At 37.6% G+C, this 26,410-nt stretch overlaps 1 protein-coding gene across 5 annotated transcripts; it reads left to right on the plus strand.

The window, feature by feature from the left end:
• Positions 1 to 8,883: 8,883 nt before the first annotated feature.
• GDAP1 (ganglioside induced differentiation associated protein 1) lies at positions 8,884 to 26,044 on the plus strand. Of its 5 annotated transcripts, none has more exons than XM_042973173.1 (6): positions 8,884 to 9,000; positions 9,717 to 9,909; positions 19,893 to 20,066; positions 21,300 to 21,394; positions 24,081 to 24,209; positions 25,209 to 26,044. In XM_042973173.1, the coding sequence occupies exons 1-6, from the start codon at positions 8,884 to 8,886 to the stop codon at positions 25,575 to 25,577; spliced, it is 1,077 nt and encodes a 358-aa protein (XP_042829107.1). In that variant the 3' UTR covers positions 25,578 to 26,044. The 5 variants fall into 5 exon arrangements, with proteins under 5 accessions (XP_042829107.1, XP_007080412.1, XP_042829108.1 ...); XM_007080350.3 differs by having other exon boundaries at positions 24,081 to 24,195; positions 25,195 to 26,044; XM_042973174.1 differs by lacking the exon at positions 19,893 to 20,066 and having other exon boundaries at positions 24,081 to 24,195; positions 25,195 to 26,044.
• The last annotated feature ends 366 nt before the right edge of the window (positions 26,045 to 26,410 follow it).

Below are 26,410 nucleotides of genomic sequence, written 5' to 3' on the forward strand. Positions count from 1 at the left end.
TCTAAGAATCCTAGAGGCTTTTAGAGCTACAAACATTTATAAATAGACCTTTTTATTATTGTCATTAATGAAAGAAACGTTAGTGATATCATCCAAATACTAGTTAAGCACACTGGGAAGCGACTCCTTTTTTTCTCCTTGACCTCTCTTACCTTCATATTATAATTGATGTTTGCCTAATATGATTAATACAATCATCAAAATGTTCTTCTAGTGATCTACTCCAGTGGCTAGCATCAAGTCTAGAAATGAACTTGTGTAGATCTATGCGTAGTACCTAAGTATTTTATTGTTATTTCTTTCATTGGAAATATTTAATTTCCACCTAATGCTGATGATTTATTATGTATTTGTGAAGTGTAAATAGCTAAAATTTACATGAAATTATTAGAGAGAATTGCCAAAAATGAAGTTCCAAGTTTCAGCCAATGTGGCAACGAAACTCCTCTGACTGGAGAGGTAACATTTACCCAGCGTGTTAAAAAAAATACCGGTTACTTTTACCATCCTATCACTATTCTAATTCTTACATATCCTATGCAAAAAATTGTGTTAAATACTTAACATTTTATAGGTCACAATCCTCAATCTATCCCAATGAAAGTGGTATGATTGTTTTTCCTGGTTTATAAGTGAGGAAGCTATGCCCATGATCACATAGCTGGTGAGCGGTGGAGCAAGGATTTGCTTCCTGCTCTGACTTTAGAGTCCGAGCTCTCAAGTGCTATGCTGTGGCCTGCCGTGGGGGGTGGCACTAAATTAAAGTGGACAAGTTACACAATGAAGTATAACTGCAGGCACCACACCCATACAATGAGAGGATCCCATGATAGATATGGGATCGCTGTGTCCAAATCCTTCATTGGACAGTCAAGAAATGGACCGAAGTCAGACTGTGATGTAATAAGCAATGGAAGGCTCTTGGGTTGGCCTGTATCTTGGCTGAGGCAAGTGGGGAGCCTCTTGGAAGATGTGGGGTGGCATAGGATGTGCATAGGATTTAGAGCTGGAAGCCTTTAGTTCCTGCTCTACCAATGATCAGTGAGGTGGTATACGTCATATCTCAGTGCTGATTCTTTATCTTTAAAAGGGGGATTGTTGGGAAAATCAAATGAATACTGTTTTTAAGGCACTTTGTAAACGTTTGAAAGATATTAGATACTATTAGAGGAGTGTTGGTAGAAATTTGTAATAAGTGTTTAGTTTTAAGAGCATAGTTTTTCCGTCCTGTTATTCCCCATTGTTTTCTATGAACTCTAAACAATCCTGGACAAAAAATTCCTGAGCTAAAACAGTTGGTGACTGAAGGAATAGGTAATATTTGCATATGAGGCTAGAGAAATCAGAGCTGATGACGCTATGGTTGTCCCTCATATACTGAGGCTGCATCTTGTAGTGGCATGAACATGATCTCTAGACCAGACTTCTGGGGTTAATAGTGTGGGTTTGGGAAATTTTGTGACCTGTCTATGTCTCAATATCCTCATCTATAAAACGGGGATGATATTTCTCCCTGTCTTAAGGGATTTTGCAAGTGTTAAATACAATCTACACATAAGTGCTTGAAACAGTTCCTGGCACACAGTAAACACTCCAAAAAATATTAGCAACCATGTAAGACAAATACATCTTTCTTCAAAGTATATATTAGTCCATATTCATGTGTTTATTCTGAAGTGTATACCGTTCATCACAGAGATAGATGAGATAGATGAGAGGGTGAACAGATATGTCAAATTTTTTCCACCAGAAATATGGCTTAAAGTGAGTTCTCTACTCAAAAATAAAGAACTTAGTGCATTAACATTAGTAGCCATTCTTTGAGGGACTAGAAAATTAATCAAATTATTATAAGTCTACAGTAACCTCACAGCTAGAGCCTCCTGAATTAATAAGTTGCACTTGGTATTGAATATGATTATTTGCTCTGGGATGCAAGAAAGACCAGAGGCAACATTTTAGAGTTTCAGAAGCAAGTTTGGGCTATTCTTTTTTTTGGGGGGGGGGGGTTTGGAGAGATCCCTTTATTTTTTTAATTTTTTTTAATATATGAAATTTATTGTCAAATTGGTTTCCATACAACACCCAGTGCTCATCCCAAAAGGTGCCCTCCTCAATACCCATCACCCACCCTCTCCTCCCTCCCACCCCCCATCAACCCTCAGTTTGTTCTCAGCTTTTAACAGTCTCTTATGCTTTGGCTCTCTCCCACTCTAACCTCTTTTTTTTTTTTTTTCCTTCCCCTCCCCCATGGGTTTCTGTTAAGTTTCTCAGGATCCACATAAGAGTGAAACCATATGGTATCTGTCTTTCTCTGTATGGCTTATTTCACTTAGCATCACACTCTCCAGTTCCATCCACGTTGCTACAAAAGGCCATATTTCATTCTTTCTCATTGCCACGTAGTATTCCATTGTGTATATAAACCACAATTTCTTTATCCATTCATCAGTTGATGGACATTTAGGCTCTTTCCATAATTTGGCTATTGTTGAGAGTGCTGCTATAAACATTGGGGTACAAGTGAAGTTTGGGCTATTCTAAGGTCATTGGGACTTTTGCTCAGAAGCCTGCAGGAGGTAATCTGCATTTTTTTGAGAGGAAGGTGGAGGTGTCTTGGCATCTTGGGCCTATAAACTATAACTGGTAACTTGGCACCATGGTTTTACCAGACTGTTTTGTGGAAGTAGTTTCAAATTATTTGCCTTTTTTCCCCCAGATACCATAAGTCAGGCTTTTGACTTCCATACCCTATTCTTTATAAATTTTACAGATGGGGCAAAGCAGGGATAGAGAATTGGAACCGTTCATCAATTTTATACTGAATTGGTAGTTCTTAAACCCTACCAGCATCAGAGAAACCTGGAGGGCTTTTTAAAACACCAGTTGCTCCAGAGTTTCTGATTCAGTAGAATGTGTAGCAAGTTGCCAAGTGAGGTTGATCTGTCTGTCAGGGGTTCACACTTTGAGAACCACTATGATAAATCAAGTACAGGAGTCACATTGATTAGAGCTCTGGTCAACTAGCCAGAATTATTGCAGTTCTTTTACCAAATCAATGTACTCCACGAGCCATCTCTTAGCCCATTCAATTAGATAATACCTTGAGTCCTGCAGATGCTTGAGAATGTTAGACAACAGGATTTATTCACGTTTGAAAAAAAAAATCTCAAAAATAATTTTTAAATAAGGACTTCCCCTCCTTTTTTCTAATGCTCACACCAATTACAAATTCTATGCAATTCACATGGGTCAGATAACTGGCATGGGTCAAAGCAGAGCAGGGGAAGTAGCTTCTGGGTGCTTAGTATTAAGGTTGCTATTATCAGGAGGAAGTGGAGACAATGCTGTTTTTCTACATATGAGTAAAAGATTTTCTTCTGATTTTGGAAAATTTGATTTTGAATGAGATAGCTTAATTAGTTAAGTGTACTCTCCTGGGAATACCACCATTTCTGTTTTCTAATTTGCAAAGCAAAAAAAAAAAAAAAAAAAAAAAAAGACTATTCTTAAAAAAATAGAGACCTCTTGTGGTCATTCATAAAAGTACTTTAAAAAACAGAAACCTAGAGTATTAACAATTTGTCAAAAGGTTTCAAGATCTCTGGCTTAGTTGATATACGTTAAAATAATATATATTATATATTATATATATATATATATATATATATATATATATATATATATATACACATACACACAAACATATACGTATATTACCTAATACCTGCCAAAATAGATGACTGGTAGGACCTTGAATAATAGTAACTTTTATAAATATATACATCATTCCTTCATGACAGTTCTTTATGATAAATCAAGACTTGATTGAAGCAGGACACCAAAGGGAGATATTATAACTGTCTAGCACAAGGACTTTTCCCAAACTGGTTATATCTGCATAGCCAGAATATCTGGAGGATTTTTATTGTAATTGTATAGGTCAGGTGACTCAGGCACGGAGAGGTTATGTGATCTATTATTTCTAACAATCAAATTCATTTTCACTTCATTCTTTAAAATATTTAAATGAATAAAGAACTTCAGTACATATTAATATAAAAGGCAGTTCACTTTAGAGTCATGAGTTCAGAGTCAGAGTTCAGAGTCAGGATCCACAGTCCAGATTTGTAAATATCAAATTCTTTCAAATAAAATTAGCTTTACACAGAATTTCTAGAGCAGTAAACCAAACATGCTACAATTTATTATTATTATTTTTTGTTGTCATTATTTGCTGCTCGTGGTGGCGGTGATGGCTAGCTAATATTTTTTTTCTATTAATTAAAAAACAGTTTGGATGGGGCACTTGGGTGGCTCAGTTGGTTTAGCGTCTCCCTTGATTTTGGCTCAAGTTATGTCTTGTGATTCGTGAGACGGAGCCCGCGTAAGGCTCTGCTGTGACAGGGTGGAGCCTGCTTGAGATGCTATCTCCTCCTCTGTCTGCCCCTCCCTAGCTCTTTCTCTCAAAATAAGTAAATGAATATTTAATAAATTTTAAAAAAGCAGTTTGGAGCATTTTTTTATGTACCAAGCACTATTTAGGGTTTCTAGGGATACCAAGGCTCAGAATGCAACACAGAAGGAAGATATGTAAACAGTAATTTAATATGACAGTTTATGCTTTAATAGAAGTATGTATAACTGTGGGGCTAATCTTCAAGAAGGTGACTGTATTTTCCTCAAAGTCTATCACAGGCTGTGTAAAGCTTGAAAGTCCACAACTTTGGCTTAAAGCTAGCATAATGTAGTAGAAAATAATACCTTGATGAGTAGTCAGAAAAGTCACATTTGAGTTATAGTTCTTTCACTTACTATAGGATTTTGGACTAGTCTCTCAGTCGCTAAACCTTATTTCCTCAATTATAAATTAGGGGCGGTAGCTGCCTTACAGGCTATGATGGGGATCAAATGAAACTGTAAGAAAGTGGTCTGTGATCTTTAATGCAAAAAAATTCTACATTATGCCTTTTGTTTAGAAGGTATTATTAGTATTAAACACCAATGCAGTATTCAATTCACTCAGTGTTTACTGTGTTTCATGGCTGTGCTGCTGGGAAGATGTGCTGCTGGGAAGATGTGCTAGAGAAAGTGCTCATTGTTTGAAAGTGGGCTGATAGATGCATGCATATCTACTTATTCCCTAAACACAGTGACAGGAATGAAAAGGAAGTAGGGAGTGGTTGTCTGAGAAGTGGAGAAGGAAGCAGAACTAAAGCCGGTTGGGAAAGGTACCAAGTACAAATTAATATACAAATGTATGCATTCACAAATATACTTAGAGTTCTCCTGATCATCAAGACAGTTTATTAAATATTAAATATGTGCATTCAGTGGTGTGCTGGTAAATATTTAAAAACCAACTTTCTTGAAAAAAAAAACCAAACATATTATATATACTACTTGCTGATTTCTGTAGTGTCAATACCCCTACCATGACTAATTTCAAGTTACTAACATGACATCCCTGAACAGGGAGTTAGGAAGGGATGCATTGTAGCACACCCTTATATATGATTTCCATCACAGATATAAGAGACATAAATAAAATCAAGAGTATAAATAATAATTAACAAAATAGGAGTTTTGAGTTCTTGTTAGCTTTATTTTAAAAATCATTCGTTTAAATGCAGTTCAATTTTACATAATTTTTAGTAATGGCTGGGTTGAACATCCAGCTTGTAAAATTCCTGAAAATGTAACCATCAGCTCTCAAGAGCCTATATGAGCCAGAGGCGGCATAACAATGGATATACTGGTAATTGCACTACTATGGTACTAGTTACAGTAAAGATCATCACCTCTTCTGGGAAGACCATCTGTATGAGGTGCCTTGTCTGTATTCCTAACATAATCTCCTAAATATCAAAGCAATTACCACATATGTTGAAATCTCATTTCTCTTCCTCACACTTGAGTTCCCAGTGACTATGAGTTTGAACTCCTTGTCTTCTGTATCTAGCACTGTTCCTGGGACAAGATCAACAATGCATATTGAAGAGATTAATTGACCTTTATCTGGCTGCTGTTCTCCAGGAACCCACGATCTATTATTACGGACACACAGCTACAGAATATATACACAATTTAGTCAAATCTCTGAATAAACAAGTGAATGGATAATACATTTTTCATATAACCTACAAGTGGATTTTAGTGGGATGGAAAATAACAGGAATTATGGATCAATGAGAAAAGATGTAACAGTTTTTTTCCTACCCCTAGCATGATTAAAACAGAACAAAACCCCCAAACACCACCATGTTTCCTTATCTTGTTTACTTAATGATGTTGTTTTAACGTTCACATCTTTAAGAGGTAAAAGCAACACATATCTGTTTATAGAAAAATTACTATATGTAGAAGCATAAAGACATAAAAGCCATCTGTATTTTACAAGATTGATACATTCGTGAGGATGGGTTAAGGCAATAGCACCTGGTAATCACAAAAAATTACAATGGCTTAGCTAATAATTGGAGGTTTGCAGACTGAGATTGGTGTGGTGGTTGGTTCTGCTCCCAGGTCCTTAGGGGCTCAATTACCCTGCAGCTCATGGCTTTGGTCATCCCTGGGATGTGGTCCCACCCCTCATGGTCCAAATCAGCTTTCACCCTCCCAGAAGCAGGATGGGATAAAGAAGAAGAGGCACAGGACTAACAGTTTTCTTAAGAAAACTTCCTATAACTTGCCCTATGGGATGTCCATTACATCCCATTTATTAGAATGTAGTCATAAAGTCACATTTAGGTGCGATGGAACCTGGGACATGCAGTCTTTATTCTCAGCAGGTATGTGCTTAGCTAAAATTTCTATTACCACTGACGAAAGAGAAAGTAGAATTTTAGGGCCATCTGCTGGGATTTGCTAAAAGTTACTTCCTTAGTTAAACTGAAAATAGAAGAATAGCTAGGTTAGAAGTTATGCCCATTTTCAAGGTTTCTGATGCATATGTATGAATTTCCTTTCAGAAGCTATGTATACATTGGTACTCCCAAAGACATCTATGAATACTTAACATTAAACACCCACACAGTAATGGATCAGTTCCTTCAGTGTTTGCTATATGGCTTTGTGGAAGATATGATAGAGAAAGTACTCAGTGTTTGACAAACCTGAGATTTATTGTGAGAATGCTTTCAGCAGCAAGTGACAAAAGAACTGCCAAGAGTGTTGATTCTATTCAGATAGTGAGGCGAGTGAATTAAAGAAAGGTAACTGTATAGTATTTGTTGGAAACTGAAGTTGAAGAATTTAAAAGGAAGTTTTTTTCTGAAGAGGAATGGAAATGGAGGATTATATAGGTAGTTGTAAAAATTTTGAAAGTATATCATATCCTCTTAATCTCACGGAGGAGGTTTCCACATATACTTTCATCAACCGCTATATTCCAGTCAATATCCTAAGTGTTTTATATACATTCTCTTACTAAATTCCCACAGCAGCCATATATTTTTATATATCCATATTTTACACATGACAAAGTGAAGTCTCAGGAGAGGTCAAGTTAGGGGTGGAGCCAGAATTTAAACCTCACTCTGTCTCATTTCAAAGTCTTACTTTTCCCTCTTCTACTATAAAGAGTGAACTGATTAAAAAAAAAAAAAAACAAGTTTAGTAAGGGTCATTTTGCATATTGAATTAACATATTAATTTATTAACCCATAGCTTACATCCATAAAAAGACATTTTAAAATCTTTAAAAATTATAAAAGAATTATAAAGAACAGTGAAGTGTTGTAAAGGGGAGGAAAGACCTCATGAGATTTTGTCTTTCCTTTTTGACCTGAGTTGCATACTTGCCTCTCTTTTCTTATAGAACCTTGTGTTCATTCTAAGGCTGACAGTTCTCATCTCTATTGTGTTGTCTATTGATATTGTTGTCTCTGCCACCAGGTATTTCTTGAGTGCCGGGTCTTTGTATTCTCAGAGCCTACTGCATTGCTTGGAATGTAGTAGGTGTTCAGTAAGGATTTACCGAATGAGTTATACAAACATTCATTTTATGGTCATATTAACACATTGGCTAATGGAGAATTTTTATTAATTTAATATTATGCCAAATTTTAAGAGATCTACAATAATAACTAGTATAAAATTATGGTTTTCACTCTGGCTATGAAGAGGATATTATAAAGCAACCGAACTTGTGAATATTATTGTCTACATCATGTCAGGCTATTTTGAGGGTTTAACATTGTATTTACTTATTTGTCAGGAGAACCTTATGGGTTAAAGAGAATTATCACCTCCACTTCAAAAACCAGTACATGAACCGGGGTAGTTCTGCTTTAAAAATTCTGTGTTTAACAACTAGGCTGTTTTAAGTCGTCGTTGGTTATGAGATCTATTATCATTTATTATTATTCCTTTGCATGACTCCATAAGAGCATCTTTTAATGAAAACTCACAGATCTTCACCCTGTTTTGTCAACCAGAGCTTCCTTTCCGCTTGGGGCACAAACCCTCCAAGAGGAAACCTAAGTATCCTAGGAAGTTGCTGCTTTTATACGTGAGCAACCTCTACTCCACCCTACCAAACCAATGAGTAATTTGCAGTCAACATTATTCATTACTAACTTTAGTATTCAGGGACTCTAATTTTAGATTATTTCCCCAAACACATCCACTTGCGCCTTCCATGTGTCTTCCACACGCCAGAGACTTCCAGGCGCGCAGACACGCCCGCATCTCGGCGGACGCGGCGCTGCAGCTTTCTTGCCGGTGAAACTACACTTCCCAGTGGTCTGTTCGTCCGCGCGAACCCATCTTTCCCGGATCCGGGCGGCAACTCGGAAAAACTAACGACGCTTTGCGGGGCAGTGTGGGTGGGAGAAATAAAGGGCCGACGGGCAAGGCCCTACTGTACTCGCGCACCCCAAAATGGCTCGGAAGCAGGACGAGCAGAGAGGGGGCGCGCCCTTGATGGCGGAAGGCAAGTCGGACGCGGAGGTTAGGCTCATTCTGTACCACTGGACACATTCTTTCAGCTCTCAAAAGGTAATTACAGGCCTCTGCTGGGGCGGGCGGCGCGGCTCGGGTTTCAGCACCGGGACAGCTCCCTCAGGGCTGTCTCGGGTACTCCAGCGCATCTGCAAGTAGGCCTCTAAAGCCCTAACCCGGGCAGGCGCTCCCTGAGGGCAGGGATGCGCGCTGCGAGCGAGCACGGATGATCAGTCTGGGATGGAAAGGGTATGACTCAGGCTTTGCCACACATGAGATGCGACCAAAAAAAAAAAAAAAAAAAAGCATCACTTTAGGTATTCGGGCAGGAGGCCTTGTCCCCTGGGCTTAGGGGAGTGAGGCAGAGGGAAGTTCCTTCATGCAACCGCATGCATAATTTACAGTTCCTTCTTTTACTCTTTCTGGTACGCATTCGCTCTCGTCAACAAGGCCTAGCACATCTATATATCAGATTCTTGTCTGGGGAGGACACATAATTAGGTTTAGGACGCAAAGGTAGTAGTGGTGATGGAGAGTCACTGTGGAATAAATATAGCCAGAATTATTTTCATTCCTTATTTTATTATCCTAATTTATTTGAGTAAGATGCTAGAATATATCTCACTTGTTAATTCCTAGACTAGGAATAGTTAAAAAGAATGTGGAGAATATTAATAACGAAGGGAAGCACAGAAAGTCTGCTTAATGGTATCCAGGATGTCATTTAATTCAAAGCCTACATGTGTTGTAGTAACCAGTGTGAACTCTTTCAGGTGCGATTGGTAATTGCTGAAAAGGCATTGAAGTGCGAGGAACATGATGTAAGTCTGCCCCTGAGTGAGCACAATGAGCCTTGGTTTATGCGTTTGAACTCAACTGGAGAAGTGCCTGTCCTTATCCACGGGGAAAACATTATTTGTGAGGCCACTCAGATCATTGATTATCTTGAACAGACTTTCCTGGATGGTAATGTTAAGGCTATTTGTGATTTCTTGGATTTACTTTCAACACAAATATATATGTCCTCCCTTCCTTCCCTCCCTCCTTCCTTCCTCCCTCTCTCCCTCCCTCCCTTCCTTCCTTTTTTGGTTTTATGATGATGGTTTCATGCTAAAAACCTTTTCCATTTCCATAAGCACACAAATATAAAATAGGTCAATACCATAAATTTATGTAAGCCAGTGTAACTCCATTTAAAATATTTTATATAAACTACAAATTTTAATGTTGGAACTTTCCTTTTAAATTCACTTCCGAAACACCTCTGTAGGTGTGTGGTTTGTGGTGATGAATTTTTAGCCTCGAAGTAAAAGTTCATAATTATTTGAAATGTACACTATGAAAATCAGCTTTATATAGTCTACCAAATAGTTCCACCTTAAACACCATAGGAGAAAAAAAGAGGAATCAAATGTAGGCAGGGGAGAATAGAATGTTGGTATATGTGGAGATCTTTGCTCTATAGTTTAAATTTATATCTTTTGTGAAGAATTTTAATACTTTGTAAAGTGCTTTTAAGTAATAATCATTTATTGACAGCCTGTCTTATGTCAGGTGCTTTATAATTCTGTTATAGTTAGTCTTCAAAAGAACCCATCTGAGACAGGCATGATGGACTAGTTATTCCCACTGTACATGAGGAAAGAGAAACAAAGGGGTTGCCCAAGATAATGCAGATATTTAATGGCAGAGTGGGGCTGGGATGCAGGTCTTTCCTATCCATACCTTCATGTTATACCAGCTGTCTCCCATAGTCATTGCCACTTGTATATCATCTTGCTTGCTCCTGATGACAATCCTTTGAGATGAACTATATCTTGAATATTTACCAAAGATCATATAGCTGATCACTGGCACAACTGAGAGAACAGAAGGCTCCTAGCTTTCAGCTGAGTGCTCTTCTGAAAAAGAAGCTACACGAGATCTAGTTGCTTTCCATCTGCCACTAGTTACATTGATGTTAACTGGGCAGGATAAAACCAGAATATAACCCCACATTACTGGAAACTGAGAAAGGAACTTACTAGGCTAAAAAAGTGCCTGAGGTACTTAGAAGGAAAATAGGTATGGGACCTAAAAGTGTGTAGAGGGAACCCCAGGGAATTAGATTGACAGTGGGCTGCCCCTATTCTTATTCCAAGTGTTTGGTTTCCTAGGACTCTGATTGGAGGTTTTAATTAGAGTTGGCCATTGGTGTAAACCAAAGAGTTATTTTCTTTTTAAGATTAAAAAAAAAGTTTATTTTTGAGAGAGAGGGAGAGAGAGAGAGGGAGAGAGAGAGGGAGAGAGAGAGGGAGAGAGAGAGGGAGAGAGAGAGGGAGAGAGGGAGAGAGAGAGAGAGAGGGAGAGAGGGAGAGAGAGAGGGAGAGAGGGAGAGAGAGAGGGAGAGAGGGAGAGAGGGAGAGAGAGAGGGAGAGAGGGAGAGAGGGAGAGAGGGAGAGAGAGAGGGAGAGAGAGAGAGAGAGAGGGAGAGAGAGAGAGAGAGAGCAGGGGAGGGGCAGGGAGAGAGGGAGACAGAATCCTAAGCAGGCTCCACGCTGTCAGCACAGAGCCAAACACAGGCCCAAACTCTTGAACTGTGAGATCATTATCTGAGCTGAAACCAAGAGTCAGACGCTTAACTGACTTGAGCCACCCAGGCGCCCCTAAACCAAAGAGTGTCATGAACTGTTTCTCCTTTATAATTACTTCCTATTCTTTATATCTATATGCTGGGGACAGTACTGAAAATGGTGGCAAATTGATTTAAGACAATTTTTCTCAACCTTGAGCTTTTTGGAAATGGACAGGTCTGTTAAGTAATTTGTATTTCTTGAGAGAAGTGGTTATAATGTGAATAAAGCAAAATCATGGTATAATAATTCTGTTTTAAATCATTAAAAGTCTCCAAAAGATACATAAATGGAAAATCATACTTAAATATCTTGTTGGCATCCTTTGAACTACTATTGCTAGCCATTCTCCACTTCTTCCTCCTCTTCTTGCATTCTTTCTTCTCTAAGATATTCAGTAATATAAAATATGTTACTTTACGACATGGTAATGATTATTAGGCTTTCTTAAAGTGTTCGTTAGAATTTTTCTTTTGCTTTGATTATATAAAAACAAAACTGAAATACATTCTGAGCCCTACTCAAAGAAGGGAAATATTAAATTCTTCTTCTTACTACTTATGGAATCAGAGGAGAAGGCACTGTGGGCTAAATGTTAAGATGAAAATATGGAAACTAAGGACTTTAACTCTGGCTATACCAATAGAATAAACAATGAAGGATCCTAGCTCTTAGTCTGAAGTTGTGGCTAACTTGTTGCATATCCTTGGTGACTTGACTTCTCTGTTTATCCTCTTAGATTAGGTGATAGAGCTTTATCAATTGCAGACATAAAGCAAGTCCAATAAACTCTTACCTAACTCTTTTCTCTTTCCCAGGAGAGTAGTCACTCCACTGGGAAGAGTTAAAAGAAGATTAAGGGACCCCAAACCCTTAGATATGAAGACAGCAAGAAAACAGTTATATAAATGAAGGCTAGTCTATTTAATTCTTTTTTAAATGTTTATTTATTCTGAGAGAGGGAGATAGAATGGGGGAGGGGCAGAGAGAAAGGGATAGAGAGAATCCTAAGCAGGCTCCATGCTAAGTATAGAGCTTGATCTTATGAACCCCAAGATGATGACTTAAGCTGAAACCAGGAATTGGATGCTCAACTGACTGATTCACACAGACGCTCCAAATGAAAGGTAGTCTACAAATGAAGTTTATCCCAAAGTATTAAAATAAAAAATAAACATGTGTGGGTTATCACAATTATCATTAAGATAATTTATATTTGTCATTAAGAACTTATGGATATTAGGAAAAGAACCAGACAAGACAGATATTACTATCCTAATTGTCAAGGATGGGGTAAAGTGAATTCTAGCAATCCTTGCTACTTAAAGTGTGTTCCATTGACCAGCTGCATTGGTATCACCTGGAACTTGTTAGAAATGCAGAATCCTAAACTCTACTGCAGATCTCTTGAATCACAATTTGCATTTTAACAAGATCCTTAAGTGATTCATATATAAAGTTTCAGAAGCACTAATGCAGATTACTGTGTGTTAATTAAGCTGTAAGCAGCACTATAAATAACTTATATATACACACATATATAATTTTATATATATCTATACACATATATAACTTTTGAGTATCTCCGTTAAAAGGAACCAGCGTAAGTTTTACATTACTGAAGAATGGCTTTAACGCCTAAAAAAAAAAAAAAAAAAAAAAAAAAAAAAAAGAATCTATTGTGTACTGGGCATGGTTCTAGATATAACGTATCTTGGTTTAAGTAGAGCACTTCAGATTGTCTCAGAAGATACCCTTGTGGAACGAAGGACCAAATATGGCTGGATAAAAGTGATGTACATTCAAACCACCATATTGAAGAATATTTATAAATGTCTTGCACATGTTGCCCATTTAGCTAAAGATTTATCCTATATAATTTTATTACATTTATTTCAATTACTGGTAGACCACAGTAAACACCATAAGGTCAGAGGCAGTGTCTGTCTCACTAACAGCTGAATCCCCAGTTCTTCATATAGTGTTTCATATAAGCTCTTTAACAGGAGCTTAATACTTCTGAATGATGAAAATGAATCATTAAAATGATTAAAATGCACTTTTGAAAATAGACGTGAGCCTGGACAGGGATCTCTACTGATGTCCTTATAGGTTTCTGTTCTCTGACTTGAGCCTAACAATTCTATAAATGACTTGAATAAGACATTGTGGAAATAAGGGATGACAAAAGCTGGGATAGTTAACGGCTAGCTTGTGAAATGTTTGTCATGGAACAATAAAAGGGAAAAATAATTAAGATGAAGTTTAACAAGACTAAATGTAGTATGTGCATTTTATTTTTAAAAATCAGCTGCATTAATGAAGGATGGGAGACCTAGTTTGCTAAAAAGTTATCAATAATTTAAGCTAATAATAAAAGGCTGGTATGATCTGAAGTTGTTTTAAAAGTATAGGTTCTATCTGGAACATGGCAAATTGTGAACTGGTCAGAATATGCAACATTTTGTTCAATTATGAGTGGAACTTAAAAGAACATTTACAACTTAGAATAATGAGTGAATTGATTTCATGAGATGTATAGTTGCCCATGATTATAAGAGGAGACTAAGTGAATTTATTCACCTGAAGAATATAGTCAACTGGTATCTCTTTTGCTGTTATTTGTCATATCTTATTTGCTTACCAGCTAGAAATTGTATTAAAAATGATGGCTTGCTGACCTGTAGACATTTCTCAACATTTGTATATAATTGCTATTTACATCCTTATGCTTTTGGGATAAGTCCATTAGATAGCTAATAGTATTAGGGGAGAAATCTGGTAGCCAAGGCAATCTTTTTCAAGTCTTAGCCTAAAAATAGTTAATATCTAAATTGGATGATGGCTTTTTTTTTTTTTGAAAGAAGCTATAGATGTAGATATCAGTGTTATTCTTGAGGTCAGAACATGGGTTAAACAAAGAATTTAGAAGTATTCAGTTATGGCTGCTCAACCAAGGGCTGGTGAAGAACAATCTCTTTATTCTTTTAGTAGCTATTTTTTGGGGGTGTTAATTGGTGCAAGGACCTGGAATATTTCAAAGATTCCTAATCATTGGAATCTTACTAATCTAAAAAGATAGTTTCATTCTATAAACTTGAAAATAATACCAAACCTGTCTTTACTACATGCGTGTGCTATTACTACTCACTTTTACAGACTTTTTCATGTACATGACGCCTATTTCTCTTTGTGCATGTAAAGAAGAGTAGATATATTAAAGCATGAAATTCATTAAACTAGGTAAGGCATGATATGAAGCAAACTAGGGAAACTCAGGAACAGTGGACATAACAATTGAATATATGCACTATTAATATAGATTTAAAAATCTGGATATTTCTAATACTGTTCATAACCTCATTCAGTGAATTTAATCTGACCTCTAGATAACTTGAAAAAATGAGTATGAAATAACTACAAAATACTAGAACATTACTATTTATTATTGCCAAATGACTCAGTGGTAACTTGGAATCAAGGATCTCATATGGTGATATCGAATTTTGGTAATTTAATATAGAACAGTTCTCTGAAGATCATATCCGATACCTTAGGTCTGTATATACATCATTTATTCTTAGGAAATGGAATTTGGTTTGGAAATAAAGTATTCTGGTATGATATTAAAATATTGTTTATAAGTCTCATTAGGAAATATATTTTGTAGATAAAATCTTTGTCAATATCTATTGAATATCAACTCAGATTTTTAAAAAGAACATTAATTCTGAAGTCACCGTTACATTAAAAAGTTATTTATGTAAGGGTTTCCGATTATTCCAATTATACAATATTTTTGTATATTAATAAAAGCCTCTCATAAATAGTTGAATTACTTTATATGTATTTTAGCACATCTACTGAAATTGTAGAGTAGCACAAAGGTTCTAACCAAGTGTGGAGAAAATATGTGGTAAGGAAAAGAAAATGAACCTTTTAAAACTCATGATTGTGCCAACGAAAGTGGCTTTAAAAAGTAACTTCTTCTCCCCTCTTTGATTTGTCCAATTTCAGTGGACAGGTAGGGGTGTCAAAATGCAGAGACTCTGGTTCTATATTATGTGCAAACAATAATTGGAACAAACTGTCTGATAAAGGAGTTTTGCTCCCAATTACAAATGTTTCTGTTAAAAGCCTTAAATACCAATAAAGAGAAGTTAAACATTTAAGGTATAAAGCTTAGTGAAAATGATGGTATAAATTTGTCTTTGTCTCAGCAGATCATGACTGCATATAGTGAACTTCTGTAATTTGACATTATGTATTTTTTCCTCATCTGTGTTTAGATTTGATTGTTCTCATTGCAAAGTTGTAACAGCTTTGAATTGTAGTCAGTTTGTAACCATAACTTTTGCCTCAGGTTATAACTTATTTACATTATTATATTTTTTTAATAGCCTGGTGTTTGACTAGTTGAAGGGTACAGTTTTTTTTCTGCTACATGATGCATACCTTCTTATATATCGATGTCATCACAAAGTGATCTACTAAGTAAAATTAAAAAATCAGCAAAGGAGTAAAGATAGAAATGAGGTCTGTTTTCATTGAACTACTAATAGTAAGTAAGAACTGAAAATTATTCAAATAGACCTAGGGGGAAGTCTTTCTTGAAAACAAGACATAATTATGCCTTCTTTGTCTGCCATCACTGGGGAACGTAGGAAATCAGAGCAGTCAATGTAGTAAAATAATGGAAGCTTAGCCTGTAAGACCCTAAATTCTTTTAAATTTTTGCTCTTGGGTAAACAATGTAATATAGACAATGTAATTTTTTTTTTTAATGGCTCAAGGCCATGGTTTTTCTACAAGGCAGTATAGGGACTTGAGAATGTGGGGAACTGTTTGTCCCTGTTAAATAGCTGCAGAACACTTGCATTGTGTCTTTTCTTTCTGGTTTTAAAAAACTATGTTTTTCTCTCGTTATCTCATATTTCTGCTTTGTGTCTACCCGTCTGTTTCTAATTTGCTGCCAAAATTTTGGTGCAATACAAGACCTGCCTTTGTCCCCTACTCAGTTCTTCTAGGAAGTCAGGTCTTCTGCCAATTTATTCATTTATTCTTATTTTTTCTTCCAGCTTAGTCACTAATCCTGGTTTCCAGTACAGCAACCCTATTCCCTAATGCTGGAAACTCTTTTCAATGCCTGCTTCTTAAAAGTCCCCTGATTCCTTGCCCTGCCCCTTTAGGCCTTCTATTGCTTTTGCTTTTTCGCTCCTGACTGAGGTAGAATAGCAAGAACAGTTTTTATTTATTTATTTATTTATTTATTTATTTATTTATTTATTTATTTAATCCCTACACCCAACGTGGGGCTTAATCTCATGACCCCAAGATCAAGAATTGCATAGCTCTAAGCTAGCCAGGTGATCCCTTTTCTTCTTCTTCTCCTTTTAGTGTTCTAACACAAATGCTTTATGGAAGGATTGAAAAATAAAATAGAATGAGAGTGAGAGGGAAGATCTGTATAATTAAAAGGAAATTCCCAATTGCTTTTTGAAAAACTCTGTTTCCAGAGGCAGTGGACACTATTGTGCTTTGGTGTTGAGGAGGACAATGACCAACACATGGCAGGTGTTGCTCTGGAGGTCCTGGAAGAGAGACCGTGAGGCTGGATGAGAGCTTTGGTTCAGTGGATATTTTATGGTCTGACAAAGTGTTAGAGGAGATAGTTGTATTGTAATGGTGCCTTGAGTAGAAGAAACTTATTTTCATGGATTTAAACATTTATATTCCTTTGAGAACTCAGGCATAGGCAGATGGAACTTCCCCAGAAAGCAATTACTAGACAGTGTTTTTCCTGCTTTTATTCACTTTCCCAGAAGGAAGTGGTATGCTCTTCTGAAGACATGCCCCAGGCCTGGCACCAGAAAGTAGCCTGAGCCACTGGCCATAAATTTAACCACTTGTAAGCATTTTAAAATGCTGTACCATTTTTGGTTATTAACTTGAGGTTTTTGGACCCTCAGAGCAGTGGTTCTTAAACTGTTTGGTTTCCAGGCCCCTTTATCATAAAAGTTATGGAGAACACTGGAGAGCTTTAGTTTCTGTGGGCTGTATCTATCAACATTTACCAAATTAGAAATTAAAACTGAGAAAAATTTGAAACACGCAAATACATAAGCCCACACCTCATTAACTGTCAGAGTGATGGAGCCATCACATGTCCTGTAGCCTCTGGAAAACTCTGCTGTATCCTTGAGAGAGAATAGGAGTGAAAAACCAATTAACATTGTAGTATTACTATGAAAGTAGCTTTGACTTTGTGGACCCCCTGAGGGTGTCTTGGGGAAGCCCAGGGATTCTTAGACCACGCTTTGAGAACTGTTGCCCTTAGTGGTCTATGAATAGCATTCAGGAGATTTGAGATCCTAGAGGAGAAAAATTATTATATCTTTATTTTCACTAATTTCCAACAGAAACATTACTTCCTTTCATTTCTAGTGTAGGGATAAACCACAGCAATTGATCAGGAGTGCCTGTGACTTTGTTACCAATAGAAATCACAGGTATGTTCATAGCATATCAAGTTATTGTAGATATCTTAAAAATAACTTATGCTCATAATTACTTTGAAATTATGGTAGTTATTAGACCTGCTTCTAGATATTGTTAATGTGTTAAAAAAAGGCACCCATACTAATGTTTTATAATTTAAAAATAATTTGATAAATATATTTCAATATAATCAATTTCCTTTGCAATCCTATGTCTTGTATGCACTTAAGGACATTAGGTTAAGAACTCTTTAGTATTTCAAGGGCCTGAGAAGGACTCCAGTCTGTTGTCCTTATGGAAATTTCTACCATGCATTGGTTGGGATCTTACTGATAAACTGAAATCCTCAAAGATCACCAAGGAAGTGTGCTCTAGTTGGGTAAATTCACTGTTGACAAGCAGTATGTGGCTGACACTTCATTCTCAGTTATTCCAATGTAGATTTCGGAGTTGGACTTCCCAGCAGGGAATTAGATATTTGCTGGTTTGAGGAGTAATCCATCTTATTTTTTCTTAGAGAGTCAGAAATAGTCTGTTGGCTTAAAAAACTTGTTCCACTTGGATTATGGCATTATGAGATCTTGTCTGAAATGCTCTGCAACCAACTCTGAATTGTCAACACTTATAAATGAGTGTGGGGTGCTCAAAAGGATTCTAAATTAAATAACCCAAACTAAGAAATAAATTAATAAAATTGAGGCTGTTCTTTTTACTTGTTGGAATAAGCTTGTTGGCATTTTTCAGGGCCTGTGTCAGGGTCAAAAGTAAGAAGTGATTCTAAAGGGACATAGCCCTGATCTTTGGATCATTTGGTTCATATTTATTCTTTTTAGATAATCTGTGAATTGTGAACCCTTTAGAGATGTTACAATAATGTTATAAGACAGAGCACTGCATTAGGACTTACTGACTTTAGTTGTTGTTCTGCCTTTAATTAGCTGTGGGATCTTGGGGAGAATGCCTCAGCCTCTATGTCTCAGTGTCTTTGTTAACTGCTGCAGAGCTTCTCCAGCTCAAACATTCTATAGCAACTAGAAATTTGGGAATATGTTCATTAGTTGAAACTTACTGAACATCTACTATGAGCCAAACATTATATTAGGCACTGGGAACTCAACAGAGAACAGTACATGGTCCCTGCCTTCAAGTAGTCTAGAGTTTAACCAGCACATGAGGATTCATGCAGAACCCACTTTCTAGAGATAAAATACTAGAAATTCATGGTGAATTCTGTGAAGATTGTCAATTCACATTCACCTAGCATCAGCAGGGCTACTCTTGGTATTAATTGGAACCTCAGAAAGAGTGGTCCTTGTTTATCTTTCCATAATGGTCTTTCATTCACCTAACCAACCTCTATCAATGGCCTAAAGTATAATGGACACTGTGGTATACCCTAGGTCATAGGCTCCCTGCCCTGAAGAAGCTCATGGGTCAAAAAGATACAAACAACTAAGGTGATAAGGCTATGAAGGTATACGTACAAGGTATTTTGCATGTACCGAGGAGGTACATTTGACCCAATCAGATATTGGTGGTTGTAGGATGTTAGGGAATGTTCCACAGAGGAGTTGGCATAAATAACTGGACCTTGAGGGTTGAGTAGCAATTTGTAAGGTAGAGAAGTGAGAGAACTGCAGTGTGATCATTGTTTGGGATCCAGCCTCGTACATCTGCCCATTTCAAATTTTGAATATCTGGGTGGGGGAGATACCATCTTTTAAATGCCTTGATATAATATTGAAAACATTGATGAGGAGATTTGGGTTTTTGATTTTGCTTTTGGATGTAACATCTCATTTGTAACTTTTTCTTCAATGTTTGTATATATGTTTTTAGAAAAAACACCCAGGTTAATGCCTGATAAGGGAAGCATGTATTATCCACGGGTGCAACATTATCGAGAACTTCTTGACTCATTGCCAATGGATGCCTATACACATGGCTGCATTTTACATCCTGAGCTAACTGTGGACTCCATGATCCCAGCTTATGCAACCACAAGGATTCGCAGTATGTAATGATCTTAAAGACTTGGAATTCTATCTCAAGTTTCTTTTAATTCGTTTTTGAGACCTGGCACATCTCATGAAGACCTGGGCACAGGGTTGTTGAGTTTGTTGCATGGATGCTCATGTTACAGATTGGTCCATGCACTAGATTAATATGTGCTTCAGCTGTTCAGCTGGACTTTTATTATCTATAGGAGCTGATTTTCCAGCTCCTAGTCTTGAGGGCCATGTTTGGATAAAACTCAGAGGCCTGTGGAAAAGAAAAGAACATAACATGTTCTAACAGACATGTGGACTAAGAATCATGAAATCTGGAAACTGCTGGGGATTAAGGGGAACTGAGTTCACATTTCTTGTCCTTAATTCTTGTTTCATTACGTGAGGGAGCCAGACTACAGGCTGTGTAACCATTATTCTACCTCTAAATTCAATGATTTGGGATTGATTTGTGTTGTGATAACCAGCTCTCTCCTTTTCTGAGGACAGAGTATGGTCAGTGCATGGGATGTGGAGAAGGAGATGTGCTCTATGGCACATGTGACTGGGATAGGAAAGTAAGGGAAGGTGGCTGTGGTCGGACTCTGGGGATGTTTGACTAGAAACACTCAAATGCAGATCTTCTAATTCCAGAAACTACATTCTTTCCATTACATCATATCTCACCTTTATAATTCTTTTAATGTTACTTTTCTTTCGTTTTGTACTTTTCCACCTTTTTCTCCTCTTCTTTCCCCGTCCTCCTTTTCCTCTTCCCACTTTACCTTCTTGTTCCTCCTCCTTCCCTACATAAATACTCATTATATGATTTGAAACAAGTGTTATGACTATAATTCCATCATTTAGAGTTAATATTTTTTCAAATGAGTCTTTTGCCTTCCCTTCATATAGAAATCCATTATAGAAAACTTGAAAGGTATTGAAAGATAGAACAACTACTGAGCACTGAGCACTTCTAATGTGCTGGCCTTGCTCTGAGTGCTTTCCTGGGTGTCTCACATTTAATCCTTAGCCTATGCAGCAGATGCTCTGAGAAGCATTTGAGAAAACTGAAATTAAAACTGAAGCATTTTCTTGCATTTGAGAAAACTGAGGCACAGAGAGGGTAAGGCCATGGCAGAGGGAGGGGGTGAATCCCAGAGCTCATGTTCTTACCATGGAGTTTCCCAGTTTCTCCTTGTTTCTTGTGTAGAAGGGAGGAAATAACTTACTATTTCAAAAATGATTTTGTTCTCAGGCCAAATTGGTAACACAGAATCTGAACTGAAAAAACTTGCTGAAGAAAACCCAGATTTACAAGAGGCATACATCGCAAAACAGAAGCGACTTAAAGTGAGTAAGCCAGGCTGTCCTCAATTGACATCCACTGTTTGTATTAAATGTTCCACTTTTGGTAAAGTATCACTATTTCTAGAACATCTTCACTTAAATATTGCAGGTCACCTGTGCATGTTACCTTTGGCTTATGCTCTGCTTTTAGAAAGAAGTTTTCTTTGTTATATTCAAACCTAATGACGGTTGCCTATAAAAAGGCAGGTATTGCCCATGCTGGTTGCCAAGGAAAGTTATAAAACGTAAAAAGCAAGTTCATAATATGTACTGGGAATCTGTCACTTCAGGTATTCCACTTAGCTAGACCTTTGACTTTTGTTTTTTAATACCAATAAGGCAATTGGCAAGCTTATTCTATGTATACTCCCCTCCCTCATTTTTTTTTTTCTTTTTATCTTTCACCCATTTCTTCCTCCTCTAACCTCCACCTCTGGCAACCATCAATCTGTTCTCTGTCTCTGTGAGCTTGGTGTTTTGTCTTGTTGTTGTTGTTGCTTTTAGATATCACATATAAGAGAGATCCCACAGTATTTGTCTTTCTCTGTCTGACCTATTTTACTTAGCATAATGCCCTTGAGGTCCATTTATGTTATTGAAAATGGCAAAATTTCATTTTTTATGCTTGAATAATACTGCATTGTGTGTATATACCACATCTATTCATTCATCCATGGATGGACACTTAGGTTGTTTCCATATCTTGGATATTGTAAATGAAGTTGCAAAGAACCTGGGGTGCATACATCTTTTCAAGTTAGTGTTTTCATTTTTTTTTTTTTTTGATAAATACCCAGAAGTAGAATTGCTGGATCACCTGGTGGTTCTGTTTTTAATTTTTTGAGGAACCTCTATTCTGTTTTCCATAATGGCTGTACCAGTTTACATTCCCACCACTTACTACTTGCCTTTTTGATAATAGCCATTCTAATGGGTGTGAGGTGGTATCTTGTGGTTTTGATTTGCATTTCCCTGATAATTAGTGATGTTGAGCATCTTTTTATGTACCTGTTGGCCATCTGTATGTCTTCTTTGGAAAAGTGTCTGTTCAGATCCTCTGCACGTTTTAAAATCAGAGTTTGTTTTGTTATTGTGTTTAGGAGTTCTTGATATATTTTGCACGTTAGCCCTTATCATACGTGTAATTTGCAAGTATTTTCCCCCATTTAATAGTCTGCCTTTTCATTTTATTGATGGTTTTCTCTGTTGTGCAGAAACTTTTTAGTTAGATGCTGTCCCACTTGTTTACTTTTGCTTTTGTGTCTTTTGTTTTTGGTGTCAGATTCATAAAATTATTGCCAAGACCTGTCAAGGAGTTTACCACCTATGTTTCCTTCTAGGAGCTTTCTAGTTTTAAATCTTATGTTCAAGGCTTTAATCCATTTTCAGTTAATCCATTTTGACTTGCCTGCCTCCTAAGGAGGCTGTGGGCTTTGATTCATCAGTTACAGTCAGCCTTTCTCTCTCTAGTGATTCTTTCCTCATGGTCCAAGAATACATGCACGCTTCTCGCACATTAAAAATGTAGCCAACATCAACACTCTTCGCCCTCCTCAACCTCCCATCTTCCGTCATCTTATCTTAGCTAAGGGAGCTTCTCAAAGGAAATGACTTCATACACAGCACCCCTTACTTTCCACTCTTTGAAAGAAGAGAATTTTTTTGATAGAATTATCTTTGCCTTTATTTATTTTTAATGAAATTTATTGTCAAATTGGTTTCCATACAACACCCAGTGCTCATCCCAACAGTTGCCCTCCTCAATGCCCATCATCCACTTCCCCTTCCCTACCACCCCCCATCAACTCTCAGTTTATTCTTTTTTAAGAGTCTCTTATGGTTTGCCTAAGTTTTTTTTTTTTCCTTCCCCTCCCCCATGGTCTTCTGTTAAGTTTCTCAGGATCTACCTAAGACTGAAACCATATGGTATCTGTCTTTCTCTGTATGACTTATTTCACTTAGCATAACACCCTCCAGTTCCATCCACATTGCTACAAAAGGCCATATTTCATTCTCTCTCGTTGCCATATAGTATTCCATTGTATGTATAAACCACAATTTCTTTATCCATTCATCAGTTGACGGAAATTTAGGCTCTTTCCATAATTTGGCTATTGTTGAAAGTGCTGCTATAAACGTTAGGGTACAAGTGCCCCTATGCATCAGCACTCCTGTATCCCTTGGGTAAATTTTAGCAGTGCTATTGCTGGGTCATAGGGTAGATCTAGTTTTAATTTTTTGAGGAACCTCCACACTGTTTTCCAGAGTGGCTGCACCAGTTTGCATTCCCACCAAAAGTGCAAGAGTTCCCGTTTCTCAGGAACCCACTCTTCTTAATTCTCTGCATTCCTCGTGCCTGACCCTTCAGTCCTTCATTCCTCGAAAGCTGCTGAAGTTCCATTCATTAGTTGGGGTTGAGAGGAGTCCCTTTGTGCCCCTCATATTCCTTGCCATTTCTGGTCCACTGGTCCCACAGGGGTTGCCAGTGAGCATTGGATCTGGCCCGTGGAGTATTCTCCAAGCCAGAGTATTTTCCCTCAAGTTTGCTTTTGCTTTAACATTATTCTGTATCTTCTCATTGTCTCAAATAAATAGACTCCAGCTCTGGAAGAGTTTATATCTGCTTTGCTCTATATTGATTGCTTTTTTGCAGGCATCAATAACCTCTTTTGTTATTTTTGCTAATTAGTCAAAGCTTCTTGACCATGACAATGTCAAATATTTGAAGAAAATTCTTGATGAATTGGAGAAAGTCTTGGATCAGGTTGAAACTGAGTTGCAAAGAAGAAATGAAGAAACTCCAGGTAGGTTCTCATTTGTGGGTTTTTTTTTTCTCTTTTGCTGGACACCAGGCTATTTATGGGAATACTTTTAGATTTTGCCAAAAACATCCTGTAATCTGTTTTTATTATTTTTATTCATGGGCAGTTTAAATTATCATGGCAACAATAGTACTGAACTCAGCAAAACCCAGGCATCTCATGGTATTCCAGTCTGTGTATATGTGAAATGTGACTGGTGGGGGATTTTTCCGCATAATTTGAAGTTATAGCTGGGAGATTCCTACTTAGCCCATTTCACACATTTGTAATTACAGTAGTTCATTTGGTTGAATAACCTGAGTAGTTGCTTGAATGGTCCCTCTAGTTTCTGGGCAGGGACAGTACTTCCAATCTGGAGTATAAAACAGGTCCTGGCCTGTGTATATCTGCAGGTTGGCTGGTGAGCATCCGTGTATTGTACTTTGGGGCTTAAGTGCATCACCAAGCCATTGCCCAGGTACATGCACATGGACCATTTGTGCCATTCTAATTGGCAACAAAGTTGAAGACCATGTTATGTGAAAGTTGCTTCCCAATAGGAACTTCTGCTTTATATAAGTAACTAGGAGCAGCAGTCACTTGAGTGACATTTCAGGCCCAATTTTATGGGTGTTTCTAAAGCTTTTCTGCTGTTTTCCTAAACCAGGAAGAAAGATCTGTTGACTCCTCTGGGTTGGAGGCTCTCACTTCCTCAGAATCCTTTTGAAAATGAAAGGCTTTGAGCTCAAATGGCTCTAGTTTGACCCAGGGATGTAGGTGACTGACAGATATCAAGCAAATTTCCCTTAGCTTGGGATACATTGGCATGGGCTTTGTTTTAGGATACAATTACTTGCTGAGTTCGATTGTCAAGAAAACGTACCATGGCCTTCATCGTTTGCTGTACTCACACTCGCCCTCAAGACCGAGATAAAAGATGCCAGCCAGAGTCTCTCTGTACAGCACTTGCCCCTAACTCTCCGTGTCCCTTTCTCTGATTAGAAGAGGGCCGCCAGCCTTGGCTCTGCGGAGAATCCTTCACCCTGGCAGACGTTTCACTCGCTGTCACATTGCATCGGCTGAAGTTCCTGGGGTTTGCGAGGAGAAACTGGGGAAATGGAAAGCGACCAAACTTGGAAACCTATTACGAACGTGTCTTGAAGAGAAAAACATTTAACAAGGTTTTAGGACATGTCAACAATATATTAATCTCTGCAGTGCTGCCAACAGCATTCCGGGTGGCCAAGAAAAGGGCCCCAAAAGTTCTTGGCACCACCCTTGTGGTTGGTTTGCTCGCAGGAATGGGATATTTTGCTTTTATGCTTTTCAGAAAGAGACTTGGCAGCATGATATTAGCACTTAGACCCAGACCAAATTATTTCTAGGCTTGTAGGGATCTCATGGTGGCAACTCATCCAGCTATTCAACTAGACCCTTGTCCACTCTTCCAGGCCCAGTGGAGAATGACCCTGGGCAATTAGTAAAAAGCATAATTTACTTTACTCTTTGGATAGTTTATGTGGGGAGAGGAGATAATGAAAGTGTTTTTGTGGGCTGGTAACTTTGAGGTCACTTATTTGAAAACCTGAACTAATCCATCCTTAAAGTGTGCAAGGTCAAGATAACGTAAATGTGACAGAGAATCAGACCTTCAACTCAAAATGTCAGTTCAAGTTCTGAATTATTTTGGGGGAGAAGGTTCTTACTATAAGCAGACAGTAATAGCCTGTGATTGCCCATAGCTGTTCATTTGAGACTATCTGGATGTGCTGAGTGTTGAGTAGTTAGCAACATTTTCCACTGGAAATTCAGAGATCACCTTTGTTTTAAACCAGTTCAGATAGTGGCAGGGGCACAGCAGCACGTCATATGATCACTGTTAGCTTCAGGCAGAAATAAGTAACACAAAGGGAACAGGGAGAAGGACAAGAGGGAAAATGAAGTCTGTATAGTGAAGAGCGGTAGAAGGCAACTGCCAGGTGCCTCCAACACAATTCATGGCTGCCTGTCCCCTTAGTAAACATTACATTTGACTACTTGTGGCCATTGCCCACATATCTTCCTGTATGAGAAACTTGGGAAGAGACTAGGGAGTTACTGGGGGAGTGGACTGGAGAAAACCCTGGGCTTTACACTCAGAGCTCCTCATCTGACCTTAGTATTAATTTTAAATGCATATGAATCACACTCATTATTTTAATAAGATTAACCGCTTATG

The sequence above is a fragment of the Panthera tigris genome, chromosome F2 (assembly GCF_018350195.1).
Source record: "Panthera tigris isolate Pti1 chromosome F2, P.tigris_Pti1_mat1.1, whole genome shotgun sequence".
NCBI lineage: Eukaryota > Metazoa > Chordata > Mammalia > Carnivora > Felidae > Panthera > Panthera tigris.

Excerpts from the sequence above, each read along its gene's own strand:
- GDAP1 (XM_042973173.1), top strand. The coding sequence starts at position 8,884 with ATGGCTCGGAAGCAGGACGAGCAGAGAGGGGGCGCGCCCTTGATGGCG. Across the intron at positions 20,067-21,299 it reads TGCAACCACAAGGATTCGCA|GCCAAATTGGTAACACAGAA; the intron begins GTATGTAATGAT and ends TTTTGTTCTCAG. Across the intron at positions 24,210-25,208 it reads CTCCAGGTAGGTTCTCATTT|CCTTGGCTCTGCGGAGAATC; the intron begins GTGGGTTTTTTT and ends GAGGGCCGCCAG.